The 27204-nt window shown below is 41.2% G+C and overlaps 1 protein-coding gene across 6 annotated transcripts in view; it reads right to left on the reverse strand.

Moving 5' to 3' along the window:
- Positions 1 to 27204, reverse strand: part of KL (klotho) — a 55491-nt gene that overhangs the window by 2601 nt on the left and 25686 nt on the right. For 2 of the 6 annotated variants that reach the window (XM_086329410.1, XM_086329408.1), the window contains exons 2-5: positions 22829 to 23339; positions 21562 to 21830; positions 15103 to 16204; positions 12266 to 14566 (exon numbers count right to left, since the gene is read on the reverse strand). In XM_086329410.1, the coding sequence (XP_086185536.1) occupies positions 14229 to 14566; positions 15103 to 16204; positions 21562 to 21830; positions 22829 to 23339 (2220 nt within the window). In that variant the 3' untranslated portion in view covers positions 12266 to 14228. Of the gene's footprint in view, positions 1 to 12265; positions 14567 to 15102; positions 16205 to 17892; positions 18840 to 21511; positions 21831 to 22828; positions 23340 to 27204 lie in introns of those variants that run through there. The other 4 variants (XM_086329409.1, XM_086329412.1, XM_086329413.1 and 1 more) reach the window with 4 other exon arrangements.

Raw genomic sequence — 27204 nt, forward strand, 5'->3', positions numbered from 1 at the left:
TCAATTACAGCGAGCCATTATCTAGCACAGCGAAAGCACAAGGCATTTCCAATACACATGAACCGACTAAATAGAACATCCTGCTTAATAACTCTATCAACGTGTACATATTTAGCGTGTGCTAATTATTTGTTGAATGAACTAATCATCAAAGGAAGATTAATGTTCAGTGTGATATTATTGTGAATTTTAATTACATTTTAATTATTTTTAAATGGATAATCCATGATGATACATATAATGAATCTGTTAACTAGAAACAAACATCTTAATATGATCTTCTTTTAAATAACTGAGAAGTCATTTCAAGACTTTGTACAGCCCTGGGGTAATCACTATGAACACCAATTATCATTATAAATATTACTAAAAAGAAGTCTGATTGGCAAAACTCCAGGTAATAGAGTTCAACTGAGCCTCAGTAACTGGAAAAAAAAAGTGAACTCTTTTCAAATAACCACCTATAATGCATTTTTATCCCTTTTCATTAAGTATTTATTCATGTAAGAAATATTTCTCAAGCAACTAATATACACGCTAGGGAATAACAAGTCAGCTAAGACGCAGTCCCCCGCTCAGAGCATTTTCTAATCTAATGGAAACGATCAGACAATCGCATGAGTCCTGGTAAGAGGTGGTGGGTGCTGATTCTAACATTCAGCAAGGCTGAGGGTGAACAAGCCAGAGGTCCCGAGAAGACAGACTTGACAGCAAATGTCAGCTGACTGTGGGGAGCCGTGACACACATTGAAAGTATTTGAAGAGAGAAGTGACCGAATCAAAATGATGTGCAGAATGGACACAAGCCAGGAAACCATGTAGGGATTACTGGAAAAAAATGTAAGTGAAAAGTTCAAAGAGGACAACGGCAGCAAGTATCCAAATGAAGGTAGATGCTAGAAATACCAGAATGAAAAAAATCCACAGAATTTCATACCTGAATGTCTCCACCGACTGACTGGAGAAAAGGAAACAAAAGAGTTCATTGGAAGGAAAAGAAAATGAACAGAAGGCTACAGAGACATCCAACAAGAGACATCCATTATGAATGCACGGAGAACGCTCACTGTTTGCAAAGTCATTTTATGATGATCTTGACATTATGTAACGGTATTCAGAAATAAAATACTCACTTGTCATTTGCATTCCAAAATATTGTGGATAAAAACATAAATTCATGGTAGCACGATATTCTTAAAGACTTTTAAAGACATCAGTGCAAGTCATCTTTGTGTGTGTGCTCAGTCACTCAGTCATATCCAACTGTCTGTGACTCCATGGACTGCAGCCCATCAGGCTTCTCTGTCCATGGGATTCTCCAAGTAAGAATACTGTAGTGGGTTGCCATTTCCTCCTCCAGGGAATCTTCCCAATCCAAGGATCAACCTGCACCTCCTGTTTGGCAGGCAGATTTTTTTACAACTGAGCCACCTGGATACCCACGAGTGATCTTCACATGCATCAAATATGCACAGTTTCCACTTAACTTTAACAAAATCACAAGGGTGAATCAGGATGATGGATGTTGAAGAGAACCAGATCCAGCTGTCCAAAAGTCCATCATATAAACAGCTATGATCCTTCGTGGACTTTGTAGATTTGTGCTTTACTACCAGGGCTGGAGAGATTGCTGAGATGTTCGGTTCAGTTCAGTCACTCAGTGGTGTCCAACTCTTGTGACCCCACAGACTGCAGCATGCCAGGCTTCCCTGTCCATCACCAATTCCCAGAGCTTACTCAAACTCATGTCCATTGAGTCAGTGATGCCATCCAACCATCTTATCCTCTGTCCTCTCCTCCTGCCTTTAATCTTTCCCAGCATCAGGGTCTTTTCAAATGAGTCAGCTCTTTGCATCAGGTTGCCAAAGGACTGGAGTTTCAGCTTCAGCATCAGTCCTTCCAATGAATATTCAGGACTGATTTCCTTTAGGATGAACCAGTTTGATCTCCGTGCGGTCCAAGGGACTCTCAAGAGTCTTCTCCAACACCACAGTTCAAAAGCATCAGTTCTTCAGCGCTCAACTTTCTTTATGGTCCAACTCTCACATCCATACATGACTATTGGAAAAACCATAGCTTTGAGTAAATGGACCTTTATTGGCAAAGTACTGTCTTCTGCTTTTTAATATGCTGTCTAGGTTGGTCATAGCTTTTCTTCCAAGGAGCAAGCATCTTTTAATTTTATGGTTGCAGTTATCATCTGCCGTGATTTTGGAGCCCCCAAAAATAAAGTCTCTTACTGTTTCCATTGCTTCCCCATCTATTTGACATGAAGTGATGGGACCAGATGCCATGATCTTAGTTTTCTGAATGCTGAGTTTTAAGCCAACTCTTTCACTCTTCTCTTTCACTTTCATTAAGAGGCTCTTTAGTTCTTCACTTTCTGCCATAGGGATGGTGTCATCTGCATATCTGAGGTTACTGATATTTCTCCTGGCAATCTTGATTCCAGCCTGTGGTTCATCCAGCCTGGCATTTTGTATGACGTACTCTGCATAGAAGTTAAATAAGCAGGGTGACTATATACAGCCTTGACGTTCTCCTTTCCCCATTTGGAACCAGTCTGTTGTTCCATGTCCAGTTCCAACTGTTGCTTCTTGACCTGCATATAGATTTCTCAGGAGGCAGGTTAGGTGGTCTGGTATTCCGAGCTCTTGAAGAATTTTCCACAATTTTTTGTGATCCACACAGTCAAAGTCTTTGGCGTAGTCAATGAAGCAGATGTTTTTCTGGAATTCTCTTACTTTTTCTGTGATCCAACGGATGTTAGCAATTTGATCTCTGCTTCCTCTGCCTTTTCTAAATCCAGCTTGAACATCCAGAAGTTCTCGGTTCATGGACTGTTGAAGTCTCACTTGGAGAATTTTGAGCATTACTTTGCTAGCATGTGAGATGAATACAATTGTGGGGTAGTTTGAACATTCTTTGGCATTGCCTTTGAGACCTGGGTTTGATCCCTCGGTTGGAAAGATCCCCTGGAGAAGGAAATGGCAACCCCTCCAGTATTCTTGCCTGGAGAATTCCATGGACAGAGGAGCCTGGTGGGTTACAACTCATAGTGTTGCAGAGTTGGACATGACTGAGTAACTTTCACCTTTTACTTTCTTTGGGATTGGAATTAAAACTGACTTTTTCCAGTCCTGGGGCCACTGCTGGGTTTTTCAAATTTGCTGGGATATTGAGTGTGGCACTTTCACAGCACCATCTTTTAGGATTTGAAATAGCTTAGCGGGAATTCCATCACCTCCACTAGCTTTGTTCATAGTGATGCTTCCTAAGACCTACTTGACTTCACATTCCAGGATGTCTGGCTCTAGGTGAGTGATCACACCATCATGGTTATCTGGGTCATGAAGATCATTTTTGTACAGTTCTTCTGTGTATTCCTGCTGCTGCTAAGTCGCTTCAGTTGTGTCTGACTCTGTGCAACCGCATAGATGGCAGCCCACCAGGCTCCTCTGTCCCTGGGATTCTCCAGGCAAGAATACTGGAGTGGGTTGCCATTGCCTTCTGCGGTATTCTTGCTACCTCTTCTTAATACCTTCTGTTTCTTCTAGGTGCATACCATTTCTGTCCTTAATTGTGCCCATCTTCCATGAATTGTGCCCATCTTTGCTGAGATGTTAGGGATTATATTTTGCAATTGTATTGCAGTTGGGTTGACAACAGTCTCACAGTTTGCTTTATAAACTCTACAGCATTTCACTGACTCTATCCTTTCTTTCTCTATCTCTTTAGTGATGATGGGCAGCAAGTCATTGCTCCATCCTAACAACAGGTAAAAGGCTGAACAGACTGAAAACTCAGTAGTTGTTCTGGGATCCATAAAACAGGGTAGGACACAGGGCACACTGCTGCCCCCAACTGGAGAGATAAGACAGACAAACAAAGGACATCACGCCTTCCCAAGCAGAGGCTCATGAAGGGAAACCACCCCAGGAGTCAATGAAAGTGAGTGAAGTCGCTCGGTCGTGTCCGACTCTTTGCAACCCCATGGACTGTAGCCCACCAGGCTCCTCCATCCATGGGATTTCCAGGCAAGAGTACTGGAGTGGGAAGTCAGTACAGGGTAAGAAAACCTGAACTGTAATTCACGAATTGCCAGAGGTTCCGGGTGGACAACTCTGAGAGTTAAAAAACTTGCTGGTGGTCCAGTAGTTAAGACTCCGCGCTTCCACTGCAGGAGCACGGCTTCGATCCTTGGTCGGGACCATGCCACAGAGTGCAGCCAAAAACTAACCAACCAAAAAGCTTCAAGCAGACCCCGTCATAGGAGAAAAGAAACCATTTTGAAATATGCCAGAGCACTCTGGCATATTAAATGTAAGACCAGATAACTATAAAACTTTTAGAGGAAAATATAGGCAGAACACTCCTTGACAGAAATAGAAAGACTGGATCCACTCTCTATTTTGGATCTACCTCCTAGAGTAATGAAAATAAAAACAAAAAAAAACAAATGGGACCTAATTAAACTTAAAATAATTCAAAAAATACATACACCCCAGTGTTCACTGCATCATTATTTACAATAGCCAAGACATGGAAGCAACCTGCTGCTGCTGCTAGGTCGCTTCAGTCGTGTCTGACTCTGTGCGACCCCATAGACAGCAGCCCACCAGGCTCCCCCGGCCCTGGGATTCTCCAGGCAAGAACACTGGAGTGGGTTGCCATTTCCTTCTCCAATGCAGGAAAGTGAAAAGTGAAAGTGAAAAGTGAAAGTGAAGTCGCTCAGTCGTGTCCGACCTTCAGCGACCCCATGGACTGCAGCCTTCCAGGCTCCTCTGTCCATGGGATTTTCCAGGCAAGAGTATCTAAATGTCCATTAACAGAGGAATGAATAGAGATGATGTGGTAAATATATACAATGAAATACTACTCAGGCATAAAAATGAATAAATAATGCCACTTCCAACAACATGGATAAACCTAGAGATTTTCGTACTAAGGAAAGTCAGAGAAAGACAAATATCATATCACTTTTATGTGGAATCTTAAAAAAATGATACAAATGAACTTATTTATAAAACAGAAACAGACTCACAGATGTTAAACACAAACTTATGGTTACCAAGGGGGAAAGTTTGGTTGGGGGGATAGATTAGGAGTTTGGGATTCTTACTAACTGGTTTAATAGATGTTGGAGAGGAGGTTCCTATATGGTTGTTTGAGGGATGGATATAGTTTGAGATTAACATATACACACTGCTGTATATAAAATAGATAACCAATAAGGACCTACTGTATAGCACAAGGAACTCTACTCAATACTCTGTAATAACTTAAATGGGAAAAGAGTCTGGAAAAGAATGGATCTATGTTTCTGCATAATCGAATCATTTTGCTGTATACCTGAAAATATCACAACACTGTAAATCAACTATACCCCAATATAATAGAAAAATTAAATTTAATAAAGACATAAGCAAGTATCGTTCATATCATCATTTTAGATTCTTTCCTGCACTGTGTCCAGTCTACTTTACAGAAGGGCTTAAAACCCATCAAGCGGTCTTCGTTTCTGATCCAGTGTTTTTGATCTCTAGCACTTCTTGGAGGTTCCTTCTGAGACTCCCATCTCGCTCCTTACACTGCCCATTTGTCCTTGTATGTTGTATTCTCTATCCACTAGAGTCCTTGGGATATTAATCATAGCTGTTTTACATTCCTGGTCTGATAATTCCAAAATTCCTGACCCCCTTCATCCTGCTTGATGACCATGACGCCCTGCCTTCTTCACCTATTTGGCGCTGAGCCCAATCTCAATCCTCTATTGCAATAATCATGATCCCTAGTCATTTGTCTTGAATAATAAAGTTGGAGAGGTACTGTTGTTGTTTTCTTCTGTTCCTGTTTGCCGGAGGTTTCTGTTGAGACACTCTCAAGCTCAGAGATTTCTGATTCACAGTTTAAACTTTCCATTTTAATCACCTGGGAGCTTTAAACAATACCTCTGTCTAGATCCCACCCCAAGAGAATCAGATTTAATCAGTCTGGGGATGTTTAAAAGCTCCCACATGACTCTAATGTATAACCAAGGTTGAAGCCTACTGGTGTTGATAACTCCCTCTCTATACATACAAGAACAATAAGACTCCACGGACTTGGTGACTTGCTCCAGGTTATAAAGAAAATTGAAGAACAGGACTAGAAACCAGGAAATTCCGATCGGGTTTGGGGCTTTCCTTCCACATTGAGGCCTCTGTTCCCAGCTGAGGAACTGGCTTGACCATTGTTCCCCAGAGACATCTCCATTCACCTGCTATTGTTTCTCATCTTAGGAATGTTCTGGTTTTCTTGTTCTTGTTCAGTTGCTGTTGTGTCCAAGTTTTTGCGACCCTCATGGACTGCAGCACACCAGGCTTCCCTGTCCTTCACAAAGTTCCCAGAGTTAGCTCAAACTCATGGCAACTGAGTCTGTGACGTCATCCAAACATCTCATCCTCTGTCGCCCTCTTCTTCTTTAGCCCTCAGTCTTTCCCAGCATCAGGTTTTTTTTTTTTTTTTTAAGAGTCAGCTCTTCGCACCCATGGCCAAAGTATTGGAGCTTCAGCTTCAGCATCAGTCCTTTCAATGAATATTCAGGGTTGATTTCCTTTAGGATTGACTGGTTTTGATCTCCTTGCAGCCCACAGGACTCTCAAGAATCTTCTCCAACACCACAGTTCAAAAGCATCAATTCTTTGGCACTCAGCTTTCTTTATGGTCCAACTCTCACATCTGTACATGACTACTGGAAAAACCATAGCTTTGACTAGACAGACCTTTGTTGGTCTGGCTTTCTGGACACACCTTAAAGCCTCTCGCACCATTTTTGTTTGTTTGTTTGTTTGTTTGTTTTTAACTGAAGGATAATAGCTTTACAGTATTGTGTTGGTTTCTGCTAAACATTGACATGAATCAGCCATAGGTACACATGTGCTCCCTCCCTCTTGATCATCCCACCCTCCTCCCTCCCCATCCCACCCCTCTAGGTTGTTCAGTTCAGTCGCTCAGTCGTGTCTGACTCTTTGCTACCCCATGAATCACAGCACGCCAGGCCTCCCTGTCCATCACCAACTCCCAGAGTTCACTCAGACTCACATCCATCAAGTTGGTGATGCCATCCAGCCATCTCATCCTCTGTCGTCCCCTTCTCCTCCTGCCCCCAATCCTTCCCAGCATCAGAGTCTTTTCCAATAAGTCAACTCTTCGCATGAGGTGGCCAAAGTACTGGAGTTTCAGCTTTAGCATCATTCCTTCCAATGAACACCCAGGACTGATCTCCTTCAGAATGGACTGGTTGGATCTCCTTGCAGTCCAAGGGACTCTCAAGAGTCTTCTCCAACACCACAGTTCAAAAGCATCAATTCTTCAGTGCTCAGCTTTCTTCACAGTCCAACTCTCACATCCATACATGACCACAGGAAAAACCATAGCCTTGACTAGAACGAACCTTTGTCGGCAAAGTAATGTCTCTGCTTTTGAATATGCTATCTAGGTTGGTCTAAACTTTCCTTCCAAGGAGCAAGCGTCTTTTAATTTCATGCCTGCAGTCACCATCTGCAGTGATTTTGGAGCCCAGAAAAATAAAGTCTGACACTGTTTCCACTGTTTCCCCATCTATTTCCCATGAAGTGATGGAACCAGATGCCATGATCTTCGTTTTCTGAATGTTGAGCTTTAAGCCAACTTTTTCACACTCCTCTTTCACTTTCATCAAGAGGCTTTTTAGTTCCTCTTCACTTTCTGCCATAAGGGTGGTGTCATCTGCATATCTGAGGTGATTGATATTTCTCCCAGCAATCTTGATTCCAGCTTGTGCTTCTTCCAGCCCAGCGTTTCTCATGATGTACTCTGCATAGAAGTTCAATAAGCAGGGTGACCATATACAGCCTTGACATACTCCTTTTCCTATTTGGAACCAGTCTGTTGTTCCATGTCCAGTTCTAACTGTTGCTTCCTGACCTGCATATAGGTTTCTCAAGAGGCAGGTCAGGTGGTCTGGTATTCCCATCTCTTTCAGAATTTTCCACAGTTTATTGTGATCCACACAGTCAAAGGCCTTGGCATAGTCAACAGAACCCGATTTGAGCTTCCTGAGTCATACAGCAAACTCCCATTGACTATCTATTTTACAAATGGTAATGTATGTTCTTCCATGTTACTCTCTCCATACACCCACCATCTCTTCCCCTCACCCCACTCCGTATCCGTAAGTCTGTTCTCTATGTCTGTGTCTCCAGTGTTGCCCTGCAAAGAACTTCATCAGTACCATCTTTCTAGATTCCTTATATATCTCTTAGAGGAAAACACAGGCAGAACACTCTATGATATAAACCACAGCAAGATCCTTTATGGCCCATCTCTTAAAGTAATGGAAATAAAAACAAAAATAAACAAGTGGGATCTAATTAAACGTAAAAGCTTTTGCACAGCAAAAGAAACTATAAACAAGGTAAAAAGACAAGCCTCAGAATTGGAGAAAATAACAGCCAATGAAATAACTGACAAAGGATTCATTTCCAAAGTATACAAGCAGCTCATACAAGTCAATACCAGAAAAACAAACTACCCAATCAAAATCTGGGAAACAGACCTAAACAGATATTTCTCCAAAGAAGACATACACATGGCTAACAAACACATGAAAAGATGCTCAACATCACTCATTATTAGAGAAATGCAAATCAAAACCACAATGAGCTATCACCTCTCTCACAGTTTTCATCTTGGTTTTGCATCCCTCCCCTCCTCCACTGGGCCCAGTCTCATAGCACTGAAATCATTCTCAGACTCTCCAGCCTCTTTGTAAATAAACGCCCTTCCCTTTACCCTGGACTAACCTTCTCTGAGCATCGCTTCTCCACATGACCCTCTTGATACGAACCCAAAACTCATCGTGAGTTCTGACATCCCAGCTACTGGCTCAGTCCCTTTGTCCTTCTGTCTCCCTCACCTTCTTGCACCCACTTCTCTCGGGGGACCCCCTTTGCCAAACTGCAGGTGCTGCAGCCATCTTCCCAAGGGCACTTCAGAGAGTGGGGACTGTGGTAAAAGTCATCTGCATTTTGAAATCGCACCCCTTGATTCTGAGGCCCAGCTCCACCCACAGGCTCTCCCCAATCCAGCAAGCCTTCATGGGCTTCCTGGCTTCCCTCACCTCCTCCCTTCCTGTCTATGAACCACTTCTGCCCAGACCCCTGCACTGCAAGGAGCTTGCAGCTCTAATCTTGTCAGTCTGGTGAACCAGTAACCCCCACTGTGTTGGTTTTGTTAGTTCATTAAATCCAAGACAGGCACAGATAAAATAAGGACATTTTAGAATGGTACCACTTTGGAAGAAAATCTGGTCGTGTTGTCCTTCGCTAATGGAATATTTTCACCTGACTCGTCAATCTTTAGCTCTAATTATATCTCCATTTCACCGCTCCGTGGCTTACCACTACGGCCCCTGTCGATTGAAATGTTTTATTTTGAAGTCTTTGGACTACTTGCCAGAGACTTATAATACCCATAATTTAAAGAGGGGAAAAAAAAAAACTTATAAACCCTCCATGTCTTAGATGAAACATCAACAGCCTTGAAACACTATAGAACTTTCAAATCTAACAACTCAAAACTAAACTAGCTAAAGCTTTGATTCACATATAGATGGAGATCAAAACAGGCTGAAATGCTTTAGGCAACATTTATGCTTACGGCCATAATTAGACAACCGCTATAATATTGAAAGGAAAACGAATTTTACAAACTAATCAATTGAGCCTTTCAAAAGGAAAAAAAAGTCAGCTTATTCCAGCAATTAATTAAGGGGCAATGTTTCAGTTGCAAATAATTTATATCAAATAAGTAAACTCATTTAAAATTAATTAGCATTACCATAAATAAACATACTGAAGACTATACCAAAATCCGAAACTCTACCAAACATTTTTGAATCACATAAAAATTTAGCTAATGGGCCTCCAATTATTACCAACTAAATAACAAATAAACAAATTTAAGTGTTTTGCCTGTCATTAGATTATTTCAAAAGGGCAGATGGCACAACAAATCTGATATAGAAACATCTTCTGTCAAATCATCTTCAGGATTCTAACAATCCAACATTTGTAAAATTCAAATCCAAGAAAAGAGTCTAGTATTACTAAGTAAATGTGGGCACTGATTTTTGTTTGTTTAGTTTTACCAAGGACTTTCTATGAAGATGTATATTCAAAGCCACAAATAAAATAACTAAAGGGCTTCTGGGTGTATCATTTGACTGCAATAGGCCCTGGTTTTATGTTACTGAGCTCTAAAAATCTGATTAACGAGAAGGAAACCACACTCACATTAAGTGAAATTAGTCTAGGAAAAAATACTTCTAGGGTAGGTGCTTTATTTACTGAATATTTACTATGTTCACCACTGTGCTGCAGCAGGTTATTCCCATTTTACATATGAGGAAACTGAGGCTCAGTGAATTTTGAACATGGGTCTTGCTGACTCTTTCCCCTATACTTTTCTGACTCCATTAATATGTAGGTTGAAGTGTTTTTTCTTCTCTAATCTATTGGATCAAAAAAGGAGCTGAATATCAGTCACCATGTCACAGTCATGTCGTGAAACGGGATTTCACCATGTTTTAGGTGTCTTGTCACAGTTGTTACTGGCATTTCCACTCTTTATTCAAGGTTCCTTGTGGTTTTTCTTGACTTCTACTTGATATCAAAGGGTATTTACCACAAATGTATGAAACAAAAATGGTTTAGGAATTGCACTATAACAAATAAAACTCCAACAATATTTAATGGTTATAAAAACTGATAAAGGTAATGGGTCTGAGCAAAAAGCTACATGTTCTAGGAGATTACAAGTATCCACAGACGACGTAAAGAGATTCCTTCCAAATGAGCTCCCTATTTTTATTTACAGATAAGGGAATTTAACCTGATAACAAGTCTTACAAACAAAAAAGGTTACTGACTAGTTGAGGGACAGTGTGAATGATGAAGAGCTATTAATCCTCTCATCTAGTTATTAGTCTAGAAGTGATGATAGGATAGCTATTTACTGCCTTGCCACCTGGAAAGACAGGTTATCAAAGGTTATTACAAGTAAGTCATCATTCGCTCCTCTGAATACAAAGAACCGAGCTGTGTGTCACCTAATACACAGCAGTTTCTCTTTCTTGACAGATGGTCCCTACTAAATCAGTCTCTGGACAAAGGTGGTATCAGCGAGCTGATTCTATTCATTCATTAACTCCATCATTCCTTCCCACATCTTTTGAACTAATAGTGTCTTTTTATATTTTAATGTGACTACTAGAAAATTTAAAATATGTGGCTTGTATTATATCTCTGTTGAAGGGCTCTATAAAATTTTTTTTTTTTTAAGAAATGCTTCTGAGGCATTAGTAGATTCTAATTACTATCTGTGGAAGTCAAAAAATAAAATGAAAAATGACCTTAAATGAATCTGAAAGTCCATCCTTCCAAACTAAGGCAAAATGAACGGGGCATAAGTGCAGGGCCCCCCACCTCCATTTCCTCCCCACCCCACTGCCAGTTCAAAGGAAGAAACCAGGGGCAATATGGGGGAAAAGCAAATATAACAGAAATTAGCCCAGAGACCTTGGGAGCCACGCTTACCACTAATGCCCCTGCAGAGCTGACCCCAAAAAGTTCTAAGGGATGCAGGACTTCCAGGAGAATGGTCTCTCTCTATATATATATAAAAATATATATATATATGTTTTAAAACACATGTAAAGTAGTGAAAAATCCAGAATTTATCAACATAAAGCATTAATGAAAAATGTAAGGCCCAGAGAAGCCAGTTAAGAAATGAGGATTCTTCACCCCATTGGACTAGAAAGGCTTTCTAGCCCCTCCCACTGCCACCCCCCAACCCCACCCCCCCAACCCCACGCCGCCCCCGTTTCCAGCCTCATCTGGGAGGTGCCCTCTCTTCTTTGCTGCCCATGGGGAACAACCAATCTCCCACTGAGGACCAAAGGGTCTCAAAGCTAGCCTGATGCTCACCTGATAACTTTGTTGAGCGGTGCTGAGGTATCATTTCCCTTTGGTTCTTTGGTCTCTCTTTCACTGTCTGAAATTCCCTCTCAGATCAACCATAAGGACTAGCCTGGGGCACCCTCTCCACCCTTGCCTTATTCCAGCCTCAAAGTTCACTCCTCCTGTTTTCAGATCCCTTTCTTCACCACTCAGATCATATTCTATGTGGTTTAAGTAACTCAAAAGAAAACCCTTAAGAAATTTATCTAGTCATTTGATCATGTAAGAAGACAAAGTTGCAAGTAGATTTATTACAAGACTTTATCAAGGGACAAGATTACTTCTCTCTACACTGAAGGAAATTAAATATTGTAGCAGGAAAATTATTTTTAAACAACATCCATTATTTCACGGTAATTAACAATAAGAAACTGGTCTAACAAATAGGAATGATTAAATAAATTGTGATAAATTCACATAGTGGAGTTACTCCACAACTATTAAAAATCATGCTTTTGAAGACTAATGACAAAGGAAATGTACACAATGAAAATTAATAAACACGTAACTATTTACAATAAGATCTGACTATACAAAATATCATACATACACCATGTTAATAGTGACTACCTCAAGGTGGTGAAATTACACGTAATATTTTTTCTGTACATATAGTTTCTGTGATTTTAAATTTTTTACAATGAGCATATATTACTATTATAATCAGAAAAATATACACATAAAATAAACTATTATTCCCTAGTTTGTGATTTTTATGGTAAGCCCGATTTTTAAAAGAGTACCACCAAAAAGCTTATCTTTCATGGAAAAAAGTCATACCACCTCTAAAGATGATATATAATACAGTACAGTTTTTTTAAATCCACTAGAACCCTGTGTCAGCAAGATTAGTTATACCAGATATGATATTGGTTTATCTTGCTTGATATCATTTTGGCTTATCTATAAAATCATCCTCAACTCCAGTGTAATAGACTTCCCTGTTTGAAAATCAGCAAGATTTATTTAAGGGGCATTAAAGGATAAGACCCGATTAGCCCTTTCTAAAAAATCAGTAGCCAGTTGCAGTATAAAAGTTCAAAGCAAAACTCATGTAAAGCTAGCTCCACAGAAGTAGCAGCAAAAAATGTAAAATGGACCTCAGCAATTATAGAAACAAACCTTCCAGGGTTATTAGACCAAAGGCTTTTGAACCTATTAAGAATTTTCAAAACTCAATTCAAAGAAATTATGGCACATTCTAAAGAAGAGAAAGTGGAGTCACTCCTCATAAAATGAGTTATTGTTTCATTCTTATTCTTTCAGAAAAGGTCACCTCATTCATTCCAAGGTCTTCTCTAAATAAAAGAGTTTATAATCAAATTAATTGCAGTGTTGCTCATAACAAGGACTTTTTCCTCCTTTCTGTCCCCTCCAGCCACTGCGCTATAACGCATTTCACAGTCGGTTTATGCTTTCTTAAGGGCCCAATATTGCATAATTCACGCTTATTTTTCTGCACACATTTAGTAAAAGTCCCCTATGTGCAGGCCCTCGATAGTGACACAAATCCCTCAAGAACTTGGGGCTTAGAGAGTGTCTCAAAATACAAAGAAATATATTTTATACTTATATAAGATACAGAATTCTGTAATTTGCTCTGCTAAGCACATCATTAAAAAGATATATAAATTAATACTAACAGTATTTGATAGAAACCTTGCTTTTAAAAGGAACGTTCTAACCTAGGGCCCTTTGTCATCTGTTATATATTCTGCCATCTTCTTTTTCAAGGGAAACTTGGATCCACAGAGACCATTAGGCATATCATGGCAGTTCAGAATGGTTATTCAGGACTAAACATTTGATTCCAATACTTGCAATTATGATTTCAAGGCAAACATTACACACTGGAATGGGCACAGATAAAAATATTCTTCATCTTAGTTTATATAGAAATATTACAAGATGGTCTCCATTCTTCATGTTTTGTTAGAGAATGTGTACAGAAATGATGGCCCTTATCAATCTTTTTTAACATACCTCCCCTGGAAATAGAACAAATTCAGGCACTATTCACATTATTCAATATTCTACAATCACGCTCATTTCAAAACCTAGCACATGTCATGAAAAGGTTTTCTAGAAGTCAGATATATAAAATCTACCTCACAACACTGAGAAGTGCAAATGTTAACAGCTGATGTGTGTGTATAATTATTTCAAATAAGAAAAATATCAAGACTATTTGTAACCTCTTCTGCCTTTCTTAGAGTAGTAAAAAATCAGAGAAAGAGAAATAACAAAGGCAAAAAGTAGAAAAGCTATGAAAGCCAGTAAAGACTTTCGGGTATGAAAAAAGCTGCACTCTGTACACAGGGTGAATTCTTCTGGACAAAATCTTCCCAGAGTTTCAGGACCTGGAAAGCCATTGTTGTCTATAATTTTCCTGTAATGTTTCATTGATGGTTTGGGCTCAAACTGATTTGCCGCATAACGATAGAGGCCAAACTTCGGAGCTGTGCGATCGTTAAATGAATAAGCAAAGTATCCACAAAGATTGATACCATCCAATATATAGGCTAGAAAAACAAAAGGACAGGAGAAAAGTTATTAAAATATTTTGCCCACAATATTTTGCCTTTACCAAGCCCTGGTGCATCAGAGAAACTGTCAATACCATTTCAAACTACTTCCGATTAAATTAGATTTCATCAGTAAAGCTCCTTTTATCCGAAGACAAAGTGGCAACCATCAAGACAAATACTTAGGTACATTTAACATAGTAGGTTTTACATACTTTAATGATGTACTTGGGTTCAACCTTTAAGTACGTCAAGTAGGCAAGACTGCTATGAAGCCATCTGATATGGAGAAGAGATGGTCAGGGATCTGAGCAGCCTAGAATAGTTCCGAGTTATTTTTTCATCTTCCACTTTTAGTCAAACTCCTCTTTCCTTGGGGAAACTAGCTAACACTTGGACTGTTTCAGTGTTGTCAAGGAATGGATAGCACCTGCTCTGTGGGTGACGGTCTGTTTATACGTTTGAGAGTTTCTATGTATCAGATTCTCAGTTGGCATAACCCCCAAGAGACCTCTGTACTGAGTGCTCCTTACCTTTCAGAGCTTCGTTCACGTAAGTCTGCATGTAATATACCCTCAGATTGTCCTGGGCTGCGTGCGGATCATCATCGATGCCATTGGATATGATATACATGGGGAGGTCTCCGTACTTGGCCTTCAGCCAGTTCAGTACCTTGCGTAACCCCCAGGGCACCACGGCCACCTGACTGGGGGAGTTGAGCCAGGTGATGTCGGTCATTTCTTGCACGGCCAGGTAATCGTTGTATTTTATGGGATCTTCTTTCTCCCAGTCTACAAGGATGGTAGTGTAATGGCTCAATGCCAAAAAGTCAAAGGAACCCCGGATTAGCTTTTTTTCCTCGTCAGTGAAATAAGGGAGCAGGAAATTGTTTCTCTGGTTCAGCCAGTCTCTCATCACGCGTGGATAATCGCCGGAGCCGAAAATGGGCTCGGCCAGCCAACCGATGTCAAATTCCAGAACTCGCTCGGCCACCTCGCGGTCCTCGGGGGAGAAAGGGCAGGCGGGTTCTATCCAGTCCGCCTGCAGGGCGATGGATATTTTTCCTTTCTGCGAGCGCCTGAACCTCTCATCGTACGTGTGCCAGGCCAGCGCGTGCGCCTTCAGGAGGTTGTGCCCCGCGCTGTAGGTCATGTTCCGCGTGGACGGCTCGTGCATCGTGATCCAGAACTTGACGTGGCGGCCGAGGTCTTGAAAGCACAGGCTGGCATACTCGGCAAAGGCCAGGGCGGTGTGGGGGTTCTCCCAGGCGCCGTGCCGGGCCAGGGGGGCCGGCAGTCCCTGGTGCGGGGCGGCCGGGCGCCACAGCGCCACCACCGGGGTGATGTTGGCGCGCACCAGCTCGCTGGCCACACAGCGGTAGAACCCCAGGACCGTGCGGTTGACCTGGGACCGGTTCCCCAGCGGCAGAATCAGCGCCCAGTCCAGCGAGAAGTGGAAATGAGTCACGTGCATTTCCTGGAGTAAGGCGATCTGGGGTCGGATGGCGGCGAAGTCCACGCAGTAGGATTTCCTCGTCTTGGTCAGAACCCCATCCACCTTGATGAGCCTCTTACTGCGGTGGACATCCCACAGGTAGACGTTGGGGTCAATGAACTGAGACAGGGTGGTGTCCACCTGGCGGGAGGAGAGGAACCGTTAGCCTCGCTTGGGCAGTCCTGAAAAGTCGTTCGGTGCGGCTCTGGTTCTGTCAACAAACCAGCCAGCACGGTGAGCAAAAATACTGTAGAAACCTTCCTAGCTGAATTTTTAAACTGTTTTTCATAAATAGTTAAGTTCCTGGGGAAGAAAATATTCCACTTTGTTCGGTGCACATTGGTTTCACCCACAGTTCTCTGTAAGTCTGGAACTGTTACTTTAAGAAATCTGAATTTTTGGAGGTCACTTCAGATGACAAACATTAATAATCCTCACACATCTCTGGTCTGTGTTAAGCAAGCAGAGTATTTTGGACATTTTTCTTTTAGAATAAAAAATCACCAATGAAATGAGACTTTCAAATAAAAAAAAAAAAAACAGACAAAAAATGATAAAGCTTAAAACCTGAGTGAGAGTCAGAAAATGAAATGATACTTAAAATTAAATTGTGTTTCTTAAAATCACATTCTAAATGGAGGTTTGCTAAAGGTCAAGGACATGGGAAGTATGCAAAACTACTGCCTTTATTGGCATTAGTGTCTATAACACAACTTAGCAAATTCACTCTGACTGATGGTAGAAAAAGACAGAGAATGTGGAAATCATCCACGTATAATGGGATATTTTAAAATAGCTTTTAAAAATTTCTAAATTCTTTTTCTGTGATGATCATGAGAACAATGGTTCTCAATCTCTGATCTGTAAGACTACAAAATGAAAATAAGTATTTAGGAAACCTGGACAAACTACAAAGTCAAAATCACAAAATCCTCCCTCCACTTGCAAACAAAAATTTAAGTTTATTCCAAGGTGTGTGTGCGTGTGAAAGTCGCTCAGTCGTGTCTGACTCTTTGTGAACCCATGGACTATATAGTCCATGGAATTCTCCAGGCCAGAATACTGGAATGGGTAGCCTTTCCCTTCTCCAGGGGATCTTCCCAATCCAGGGATCGAACCCAGGTCTATTGCATTGCAGGTGGATTCTTTACCAGCTGAGCCACAAGGGAAGCCCAAGAATACTGGAGTAGGTAGCCTACTCCTTCTCCAGGGGATCTTCCTAACCCAGGAATTGAACCAGGGTCTCCTGCATTGCAGGTGGACTCTTTACCAACTGAGCTATCAGAGAAGCTCTTATTCCCAAGGACCCACCACCTAAGCCAGTTTTCTCCTCATAAATAAGCCTGTCAGAGTTGGTTCCTGAGTTTGACCCTCTATATAAAAGCAAAGGTCAAACTTTGGTTTTGAATCTCTAGCAGAGGTTTCCTTGCACTTTTCAGGCCCGTTGGAAATAAGCTTCTGTTTCTCTAGAGGGGTCAGTGCTGTGTTTATAAAGGAAAATAATAAAATACAGCGTGTCAGAGGGAAATTGCTTTTTCTGGAGAATTGTCCTGTGTAGATCACCCCCGCATACATTTCCTCTAATTTGTGGGAATGCTGTCAGAAGTATTTTTCCACTGTGATGCACCCACAAATCATGTTTCCTCAACTTCGCAAGAAAAATATTTGCATGCTCTTTGGAAGTGAAACTGTTCATAGCTTGAAGGAATTCTTTGGATTATTTTTATAGAGCTCTGAGTTGACAAAATTCATAACTTTTCTACCATAACTGTTCCAAAACAACAGCTCTTACTCAGTCCATCCGAAAACAAACATGAGATACAAAGGTGTCATTTCTGAGCAAAAAGTCTATTTATTTAAAATACAGGTCATTTATAAATGTGTATTTAGGCAATAGAATCTCCATTAATTTGTTTGACTTATTTATTAATAAAAAAATAATTAAGTCGAACCTTTCAGAAGGGTAAGATGTTATGTGTTTAGTATATTATGGAAGAAATGTCTCCCTAATAGTAGCCAATGTTAAAAAAAGCTCTCCGTCCCCAGTACATAGCAGATTCTGTATTTACTATGAACATTAGTGGTTATGGAAAAACAAACCTCTTTGCTGGGGAATTAGGTCCAAGGACAACGACAATCCATGTGAATAAGGCTAAGATCAGACTTCAGACAGGTGTGTCATCTCAGACAGGTGAGATATAATTTAAAATTTTTTTCAGGTGAAATGCATGCATCATTCATACTGGGAATTTTTGAAATACTAGCCAGAAGTGAAAAGATAAATTTCAGTGGTTTAAAATTCAATTTTCATGACTCTAATATAATGCATTAAAAGTATAGAGATCCGCTTGTAAATTAAAACATACCCATATGCTTATCAGAACTTCCCTAACAAAAAACTCATTTTTGTTCTGTCAGTTAGGAAGTTAGCTTAGAAAGCACACTGCCAAAACAGTACAAAGCTCAAGGTGAAAAGCAGAAAGAATAAAATAGCAACTGCAGCCTTTTTCCACTAGAGAGCTTCTGGAGGAGTTCACGGTCATGGTGGTTTGTGTCTGGCTGGGTCAGCAAAGGAGACGACTGCGCGGCTCTGCGAGGTGGAGGTAGCCATGACCCTGAGCGGTGCAACCCGAGAGCAAAGCCCCAGGGCTGATGAGTGGCTGGCACTGGATCAAAGTCTAAACAACTGCTTCTAGGAAGCAGAAAAAGGAATTCTCTCCCCATCTCCCTTCCTCTTTGCTGCCATACTTGTTGCTTCTGATCAGTTTTCTTCTCTCTGGAGGAAACAGGATGTATTCTTAAAATGTTCTCACCACTGACCACTTCCCAAGACAAACACAATCCCTGGATGGGGAACAGAGCAGAAGTAAAAGAGACCTCCCCACATCATCCCCACTGCTCCCTGAGTTCACACCATCTGCACAGAAACACTGGCAGAGCCTTCTCTTCCTTCACAAAGGATGAAGCTGGGAATTACAGCCCTGGCTGGGCTGCTGTTGGAAATGGGACAGAGCACAAGTCCTCAGTGACTGTGGTGGCCCAGGACCCAGCAGGAAGCAGGGCTCAGCAGAAGGTCGAGAGGCAGAACAGGGTTCAGGGACCAACCAGGATGGACTGCGGGATCGCCTTCCTCCTCTCTCCTCCACCACTAGCACCTCTTCTGTCCCTTCAGATCCTACTTGAACCTCACCATGGATCCCACTTGCAGGAGAGAAGTTAGAATGGGGAGTTTCTAAATAGCAGTGGGTTGAGGGAGACGGAGCAGACAGAGGAAAACCCCAAAGGAGCCAGGTAGAGCTCAGAGGACAAGCTACTGGGCTCAGATATTCTTGAGAACATAGCGTTCTTGGTTGCCTTTGAAATATAAGGAAGGGGGACTTCCCTGGCCATCCAGTGGTTAAGACTTTGCCTTCCAGTGCGAGGGGTGGGGCTCGATATCTGGTCAGGGAGTTAAGATACCACATGTCTCATGGCCAAAAAAGCCAAAACATAAAACAGAAGCAATACTGTAACAAATTCAATGAAGACTTTTAAAATGCTTCATATTTTTTAAAATCTTTAAAAAATCTTAAGGAAGGGATTACTATGGTTGGATGGCACCATCAACTCAAAGGAAATGAGTTTGAGAAAACTCTGAGAGATAGTGAAGGACAGGGAAGCTTGGCATGCTGCAATCCATGGGGTCACAGAGTCGGACATGATTGAGCTACTGAACAACAACAAAGGAAGGGATTAAAGTCGAGACTGTCCTTAAAACTAACTGGAGGTCTGAATAAGATGTAAGCATAATATGACTCAGCGGGAAAAAAAAGTATTAAGGATCGTGTTGATTTATTTCCTAATGAATCAAAGATTTCAACTAGATATTTACCAGGAAACAGCAACTCGTTTCAACTAGAAGGCCTTTTCCCAGATCCAAGCACTCTCTTCAAATATCTCTTCTGAACCAAAAGGTAACAGAATACGATGCCCCAAAATACGACTGTAGAAGTCAAGGCACACCACCCCTAAAATGCCCCTTCAGGATATTATTTTGAGCTTCAGGCACTTGAAAAAATAGCAAATGCAAGCGAAGGGCTTTCTTTGAATTTCCCTTATCTGCTAGAGATGAATCCTCCAAAAGAAACTCAAAAGGATTGTCATAAATCTCCTTGTGGGAGTTTTGCCAATGAGGGAAGCCTGACTGTTATCACAGAAGAGGGCATCCGAAGTCAACATCACATTCAGGCAAACTTTGTCACAAGCTATCAGAGCTCCCATCTCTTCTTTTAAGGGCCTATTCATCTTTCCTAAATATCACTTACTTCTCCCCTTTTCCTATTAAGATGATATTTAAGCCTGAAATTTTAAGCCAGCTCGGCGAGTTACTCATTCTTCTCAGGGTATCTCCCATACATAAATGAGGTATACATACTAATAAACTTCTGTTTGTTTTTCTCATGTGAATCTATCTCTTACTACAGGGGTCTCAGTTAAACACTCAGAAGGGTACAGGGGAAGTTATTTTTCCTCCCCTGCAGAACCAACAAAATGGCTAGAAGCACCCAACGTGCTATAAACGCTCTGTTCGTCTGTGGACACCAAACTTTGTTTCTATCTTGGTCTCTGTTTTCACACACAGACTCTGTTCAGCAACACCTCCATCCCCTACCACCCTGCTCACTTGCCACCATGCTCTGTTCACACTCATACTATTTGTGACCCATCATTTCCCCTCAATAGACTCCTCTGAAAGCAGGAATCATATCTTCCTCATCTCACTGTGTACCCCCCTTAAAACTGAGCCCTCTTCCCTCCCACAATTAACAAGATACACACGAAGCTTCCAAAAAGTGCTCACTAAAGTATTTAATCAAACCCTAGAAAACAGATTCCTTTGAAGCTGAAAAAATGAAGAATGATATTGAGGGCTAACTGCATAGAGGATGCTCAATAAATATTTGGTTGACCATTTTGAAGAACTTCCTTACCATTTCAACTTGAAAACTGCTGTTAGAAATGGCATTCCCATCAGTGCATCACTGAGCAAGGGCTTTCATTCGGGGGTATTTCCACAATCTTGGGGGTTCCACAGGTATGCCTCAGGAGGGCTCTGCCTAATGTCCCTGCCTCCTTCTCAGCAGCTCCAGCGAGATCTCAGATAGTGTGGAGTTCTGTATTACATCTTGTTTATGGAAGAACTCAACAACTACTTTAAAAGGGATTGAAAACCACGGTATTAAAGAGAGTATTTTATCTTTTACTATCTTATCAGATCTTAAAGATGGATATATTTTAAATCTGTTCCCTTTCGAAGCTGATTTAAAGTGCAAGATGAAGCCAAGAACATTTTTGGAGAGAAGTGTGCAGCATTCCAAATGATGCCTTTTGTGCACTCACTAAGGAACCATGTTTGGCCTGAGGAATGGACCACGTGCCATGACAACCTAATAAGGAAGCACTACTTACTAGAGATAGGGCTTGGTGAGACTGCGGATTGGTTTTGTCAGCTGACTTACTTGAATGCAGTTGTCAACAACTCCCCAAGCAAAGTCACAGGGAAATGTCCCTTCTAGGGGTTGGTTTTCAGGTAAAGGAGGGAAGCCATTGTTCTCTATCAGCTTTTGGTAGAACAAGGCTGAAGACTTCGGCAACAGCTTCTTGTCCTGGCTTAGAAAGTCAACGTAGAAGAGTCCACGTCTGATGCTGTAGCCCCGGTGCCACTCGAAGCCATCCATGAGTGACCAGGCCGTGTACCCAATGACATCCACCCCGTCCAACCTGATGGCTGCAAAGGAAAGAGGACAAGAGCATCGTGACCCTGTGATGGGCACTCGCCACATGATTCAAGAGCATTTGGGGATTTTACTATTTCAGGACATAAATTAAGTATAATGTTTAATGTTTGGTAAACTGATGACCTTTCTCACTGATGAAAGGCTCTGATAGAACCTAGTTCATGCATGCTCACTCATGTTCAACTCTTTGCAACCCACATGGACTGTAGTCCGCCAGGCTCCTCTGTCCATGGGATTTCCCAGGCAAGAATACTAGCATGGGTTGCTATTTCCTACTCCAGGTGATCTTCCCAACCCAGGGATCAAACACATATCTCCTGCATTGGAAGACAGATTCTTTACCACTGTGCCACCTGGGAAGCTAGTAGAACCTAGAGAACTCTGCAAATAAATGTCCTCACAAATAAGCTTATCTTCAAAAAGTTTTTATTTGGATTTCCCTTGTTTCTAATGGGTGCTCTTTGGGCCAAGGTGTCTTGTTCTACTTTTCTATCCTAAGTACCTACCTCTGTGCTTGATGGTGTAAATGAATGAAGTCTTTAAAGATACGGACTACTTACTCTTTGCCAGAAAATATTGATATCCCTTTTTTTTAAAAAAAACAAATACGAAGTGTTTTATTCAGTACAAGCAATCTAAGCTGGAAAAATGTATACAAGGATCTAAATATCTTGGGATTTACTTAATCTTTAATATAATGTAAAAATCTGGAGTAGTAACTCTGAAAGGCAAGTAATTTTAAACATTATAACCTTTATAGTTACATAAACATTATAACATTTCTCATTTATGAAACGCACTTAAAAAATTAAGTTCCTCAAGCCCCCAGATGAGAAAGGTGCTATATAAATGCATTCCTACTGTTGCCAAAATGAATTTCTACATTCTGATTAAAAACTATAAATTCACACAGTTTATTAAGATCATCTTAAGGATTGTTTTCCCAGTGGATTTTGACAGGAAATTAGGATTTCATCTTCAACCCTACCTTTTAAGGTCTCCATTATGAATTTTTTGAGGTAATACATGTATTTGGCATCATCTCTCTTGGTGGTCCCGGAAACAAACCAGCCATTCTCCACAATAAAGATTTGAGGGTGGTTATACTCAAGGTCAATCCAGGAAAGGAGTTGCCTCAGGCTGGGAGATTCCAGTTGGCGGAATTTCATCTGAGGGTCCAACAGTTGAAAACTCAAGGTTGGGCCAAAGGAAAGAGCAAAAAAGTCGGCTGTTCCCTTGATGAACTTCTTCTCAGATTCAGTAAAATCAGGCAGAAGAGATGAAAGGTTATTCTTCATGCTCTCAGGATAGTCTCCATCAATAAATATGGGTTTGGCAAACCAGCCCAGGACAAAGTCAAGAGATTTTTGACATTCTTGGATGCTGTGTTCAGTCATTCTTCGAGGACTGATCCAGTGGGAGCTTAGGGCAATGGACACCTGGCCTCCCTGAGTGGGGCGGAAGGAAGTATCGTAGAGATGCCAGATTTTGGCATGAGCCTATAAAGAGAAAAACCATGGTGAATTTATCTCTGATTGTGAGCAGAAAAACAACACATATTTGAAACTCCAGTTCTAGTTTCTCATCAAGTCTAACTAATGACTAATCCCTCAATGTAAAAGTCACCTGAAACCAATAAATAATTCCAGAGGTAAGTCAGGTCACAGTGAGCTGCTACCATAACTGGAATCATTGCCATTGTTTTTTAGCAGCCCATGGAAAAATATGAATTTCTAGTGTTGAATGTATTATTATTATTCATACTTTGAAAAGTTAATGGAATAAGAACTTGTAATATCTTACTACTTAACTGACTTTGGATTATGTACTTTTTTAATTAATAGGTTTCATGAAAAGAACCAATTCCACATGTGTGATTACACCAGGAATTTCTAAATAGGATTATATTTTCTTTTATCCTAAGAGACAGGGAGTTTTCAAGTTGACACAAGTTGTTGGAGTCAATTTAATATTTTGTATTCATCTCTCATAACAAAATTCTAACACGTGTTCTCACAATCTTTGTTCTTCTCTTTAAGAAGAATCAGTGCACTAAATTAAAGAACCAACTCCAATATCTAACCTTGGCCCACTCTCCAGAACTCTGGGACACTGCTGACTTATTGCCAACCCTTGCAGAGTGCAAGACACAAGCCAAAAGCAAAAAACACTTAAATGCAGCTTCAAGGAAATCAGATGTCCACAGTCAGCACTCAGCTGGGAGTTTCCTATAGCAATGAAATGGGCTTGGCCTCCATAAGATCAGCTGTAGACTCCCATAAGACCTTGCTGACTTCTGATATCTTATTTTCATTTGTTTCCCTTATATTTACAAAGAATAGTGGTTTTTTTCTTCCTTAAGTTTCTCTTACTTTTGAATTCCTGATTTACTCCCCCTGTTTGTATCTAAATACAAGAGCTATTTATCAGCCTTTTGCTCTCCTAACATATTCTCTTAGGAAACTCCATCCTAATTCTGTTTGATTCATATTCTCCCAATGATCTTGCCAATTTTCATTCCACTCCCTGGTCCTGAAGAAGCTCTTGCACTCATATGCCAAATATCCTCTTCCTTGCCCTTAATATTTTTCTCTTTGTTCATTTCAATGCAAGTGTCCAAGAATGGCCTCATCCTCATTTTTACGGGTTCAGCCAAACATTTCAATGGAATCAAATAATGCATTCTTTCATTTTTATTTTCTTAGTAAATACCTGCTATTCTTCATTTCATGAAATATATTTTATTTATGACCTGAGGTAGCTATCTATATGCTAAGAAGAAAAAAGAGAATAAAATATTGATCAGAAGAATAATGGCCTTTGCCCATGTGATTCAAGGAACTAGCTGGATTTGTGAGGTGCCCCACCCTTCTCTGTCTTCCTCACCTCTATCAACCTATCTTACCCTTCCCAGCTGACAAGAAATCTCATCAGTGAAGAGTTAAACAGAACAGAAAGGGAGAAATTCAGGCTACAGTAGGCAGAATGTTAGACTAGAGGAATTTCCTAATTTGGCTGGTTTGAAGCCTACAGAGAGTCATGACCTAAACCTAACAGACATACCTCCACAGAACAAATGCTGTGATGGGGAAAGTCAGAAGGCCAGGGAGAAGTGTGAGTAGCCAAGAATTCCCAATCTGGGTCCGTATAGCAGGTAGCCGAGTCAGAGCCATACAGTAGAACATCTACACTCACACAGCACTCTTCTAAGCTTGAGTGCTTTGACATGGCTCAGAGGAGGTTTAGCAAGGAAACAAATGACCTTGGCTATAGAAAAGTGCATATGCGGTATTTGATGGCAGATAAAATTCCTGTGCCACCACTTTCTGTGTGTGCTTTTGACCATATACCTTAACTTGAGTAGGTAAGACTAACTTTCGTGTGTCTCTCACAGGCTATGCATGCATGCTAAGTCGCTTCAGTTATGTCCAACTCTGTGCCACCCAATGGACAGCAGCCCACCAGGCTCCTCTGTTCACAGGATTCTCTAGGCAAGAATACTGGAGTGGGTTGCCATTTCCTTCTCCACTAATAGGCTATACTACTACTACTACTAAGTCACTTCAGTCATGTCCGACTCTGTGCAACCCCTTAGACGGCAGCGCAACAGGCTCTCCCATCCCTGGGATTCTCCAGGTAAGAACACTGGAGTGGGTTGCCATTTCCTTCTCCAATGCATGAAAGTGAAAAGTGAAAGTGAAAGTGAAGTTGTATCCGACTCTTAGCGACCCCGTGGACTGCAGCCCACCAGGCTCCTCTGTCCATAGGATTTTCCAGGCAAAAGTACTGGAGTGGGGTGCCATTGCCTTCTCCACTAATAGGCTATAATGAGGATTAAATGAAATACTTTATGTAAAACACCTAACAGTTTCCATACGGTAGGGTCTCCATGAATGCTTATTCCTTCTCTCCCTAAAGGATCAACAGAACAAAAAGAAAAACACAGCAGGCAAAGGAAATTCCACCTGCTAAGGAATTCGGCCCATGGCAGTGACATGATATGACCTGGAGTCTGCATTAGAAGACTCTTAAGTTGGGCTCCCAAATCCTCTTCCCATTACCAGTGTGAGCCTCAGGTATTTCTTTTTTATTTATTTATTTATTTATTTTAATTGGAGGCTAATTACTTTACAATATTGTAGTGGTTTTTGCTATACATTGACATGAATCAGCCATGGGTGTACATATGTCCCCCATCCTGAACCCTTCTCACCTCCCTCCCCATCCCATCCCTCAGGGTTGTCCCAGCGCCCCAGCCCTGAGTGCCCTGTCTCATGCTTCTTTGTACAAATGGGAATAGCATCTGTTCTCCTACAGGAACGTGGCAAGGATAAAATTATATGAAACAATTCAAAGTGTTTTTTTAGTGGTCAATTATTTTAGAAAAATGTAGTATAAATTTGTAGCATTGGAAAGTGTGATGATTAGTTTTATGTGTTGATTGACTGGGCTAAGGGACCCAACCAGATTGCTGGTAAAATACGTGTCAAGAGTTTAACTAAGCCACCTCATGGTGTTCTGCCTTGGCGTCCCTTTTGTTGAACCTTGTGTCCTGCAGGAACCTTGTGTGCACTAGCCCCATCAAGGTAGCACATGCCCTGGATAACAGCCCACAATCACAAATTACTGTGAGTTCCCAATATGACTTCGCCACCAGCCCTTGTGATCAACAGTTCTCCCCTGCCTCCCACCATCTACATGCCATATGCACCCCTTAGGTGAGACTCCCCTGATGCTTACCAAAAGCCCGCTTTTGGTTTGAATTGACCCGTCTGGCCCAGGAACCCCAAAGCACTCACACATGGACCCTCTTAAAGGCATGTGTCCTGGGTCCTGTCTCTCTCTATCTTTCTCTGTCATCCTGTGTGGTCCCTCAAGGAGTCCACGTACTTCCTCCAGGACCTGTCAGTGACAGACTTCTCTATTTCAATTTCTCTTTTGATCTATTATTAAACCAAGGCTCAGCTTAGGCACCCTATGTTCCACTTAACAAATGTTAAGTTCTGTTTAGGTCATGGGTTCATCTCAGTGAAGATGCCTGGTTGGCAGCTGGGTAAATAAGTCTGAAGTTGGAGAAAACATGGATGGTATTAATCACTCAAATGTACCTCAGAGGTAACACTTAATGGGTCACTTTTTAAAATCATTCTTTAAATTTTTAAAACATTGAAATGGAATAATTCTTAAAGGATTAATTTAATCCTACAAATAATCTTAATTAAATGGACTGAGACCAATGATGAAATAACTGAAATACAGGCCATAAAGAGAAAATCTTTCAGTTCAGTAGAGTTCAGTTGCTCAGTCGTGTCTGACTCTTTGCGACCCCATGGACTGCAGCAGGCCAGGCCTCCCTGTCCATCA

This window comes from Bos grunniens, chromosome 12, assembly GCF_055505025.1.
Source record: "Bos grunniens cultivar Pamir isolate PY7600 chromosome 12, Bosgru_T2T1.0, whole genome shotgun sequence".
Lineage (NCBI taxonomy): Eukaryota > Metazoa > Chordata > Mammalia > Artiodactyla > Bovidae > Bos > Bos grunniens.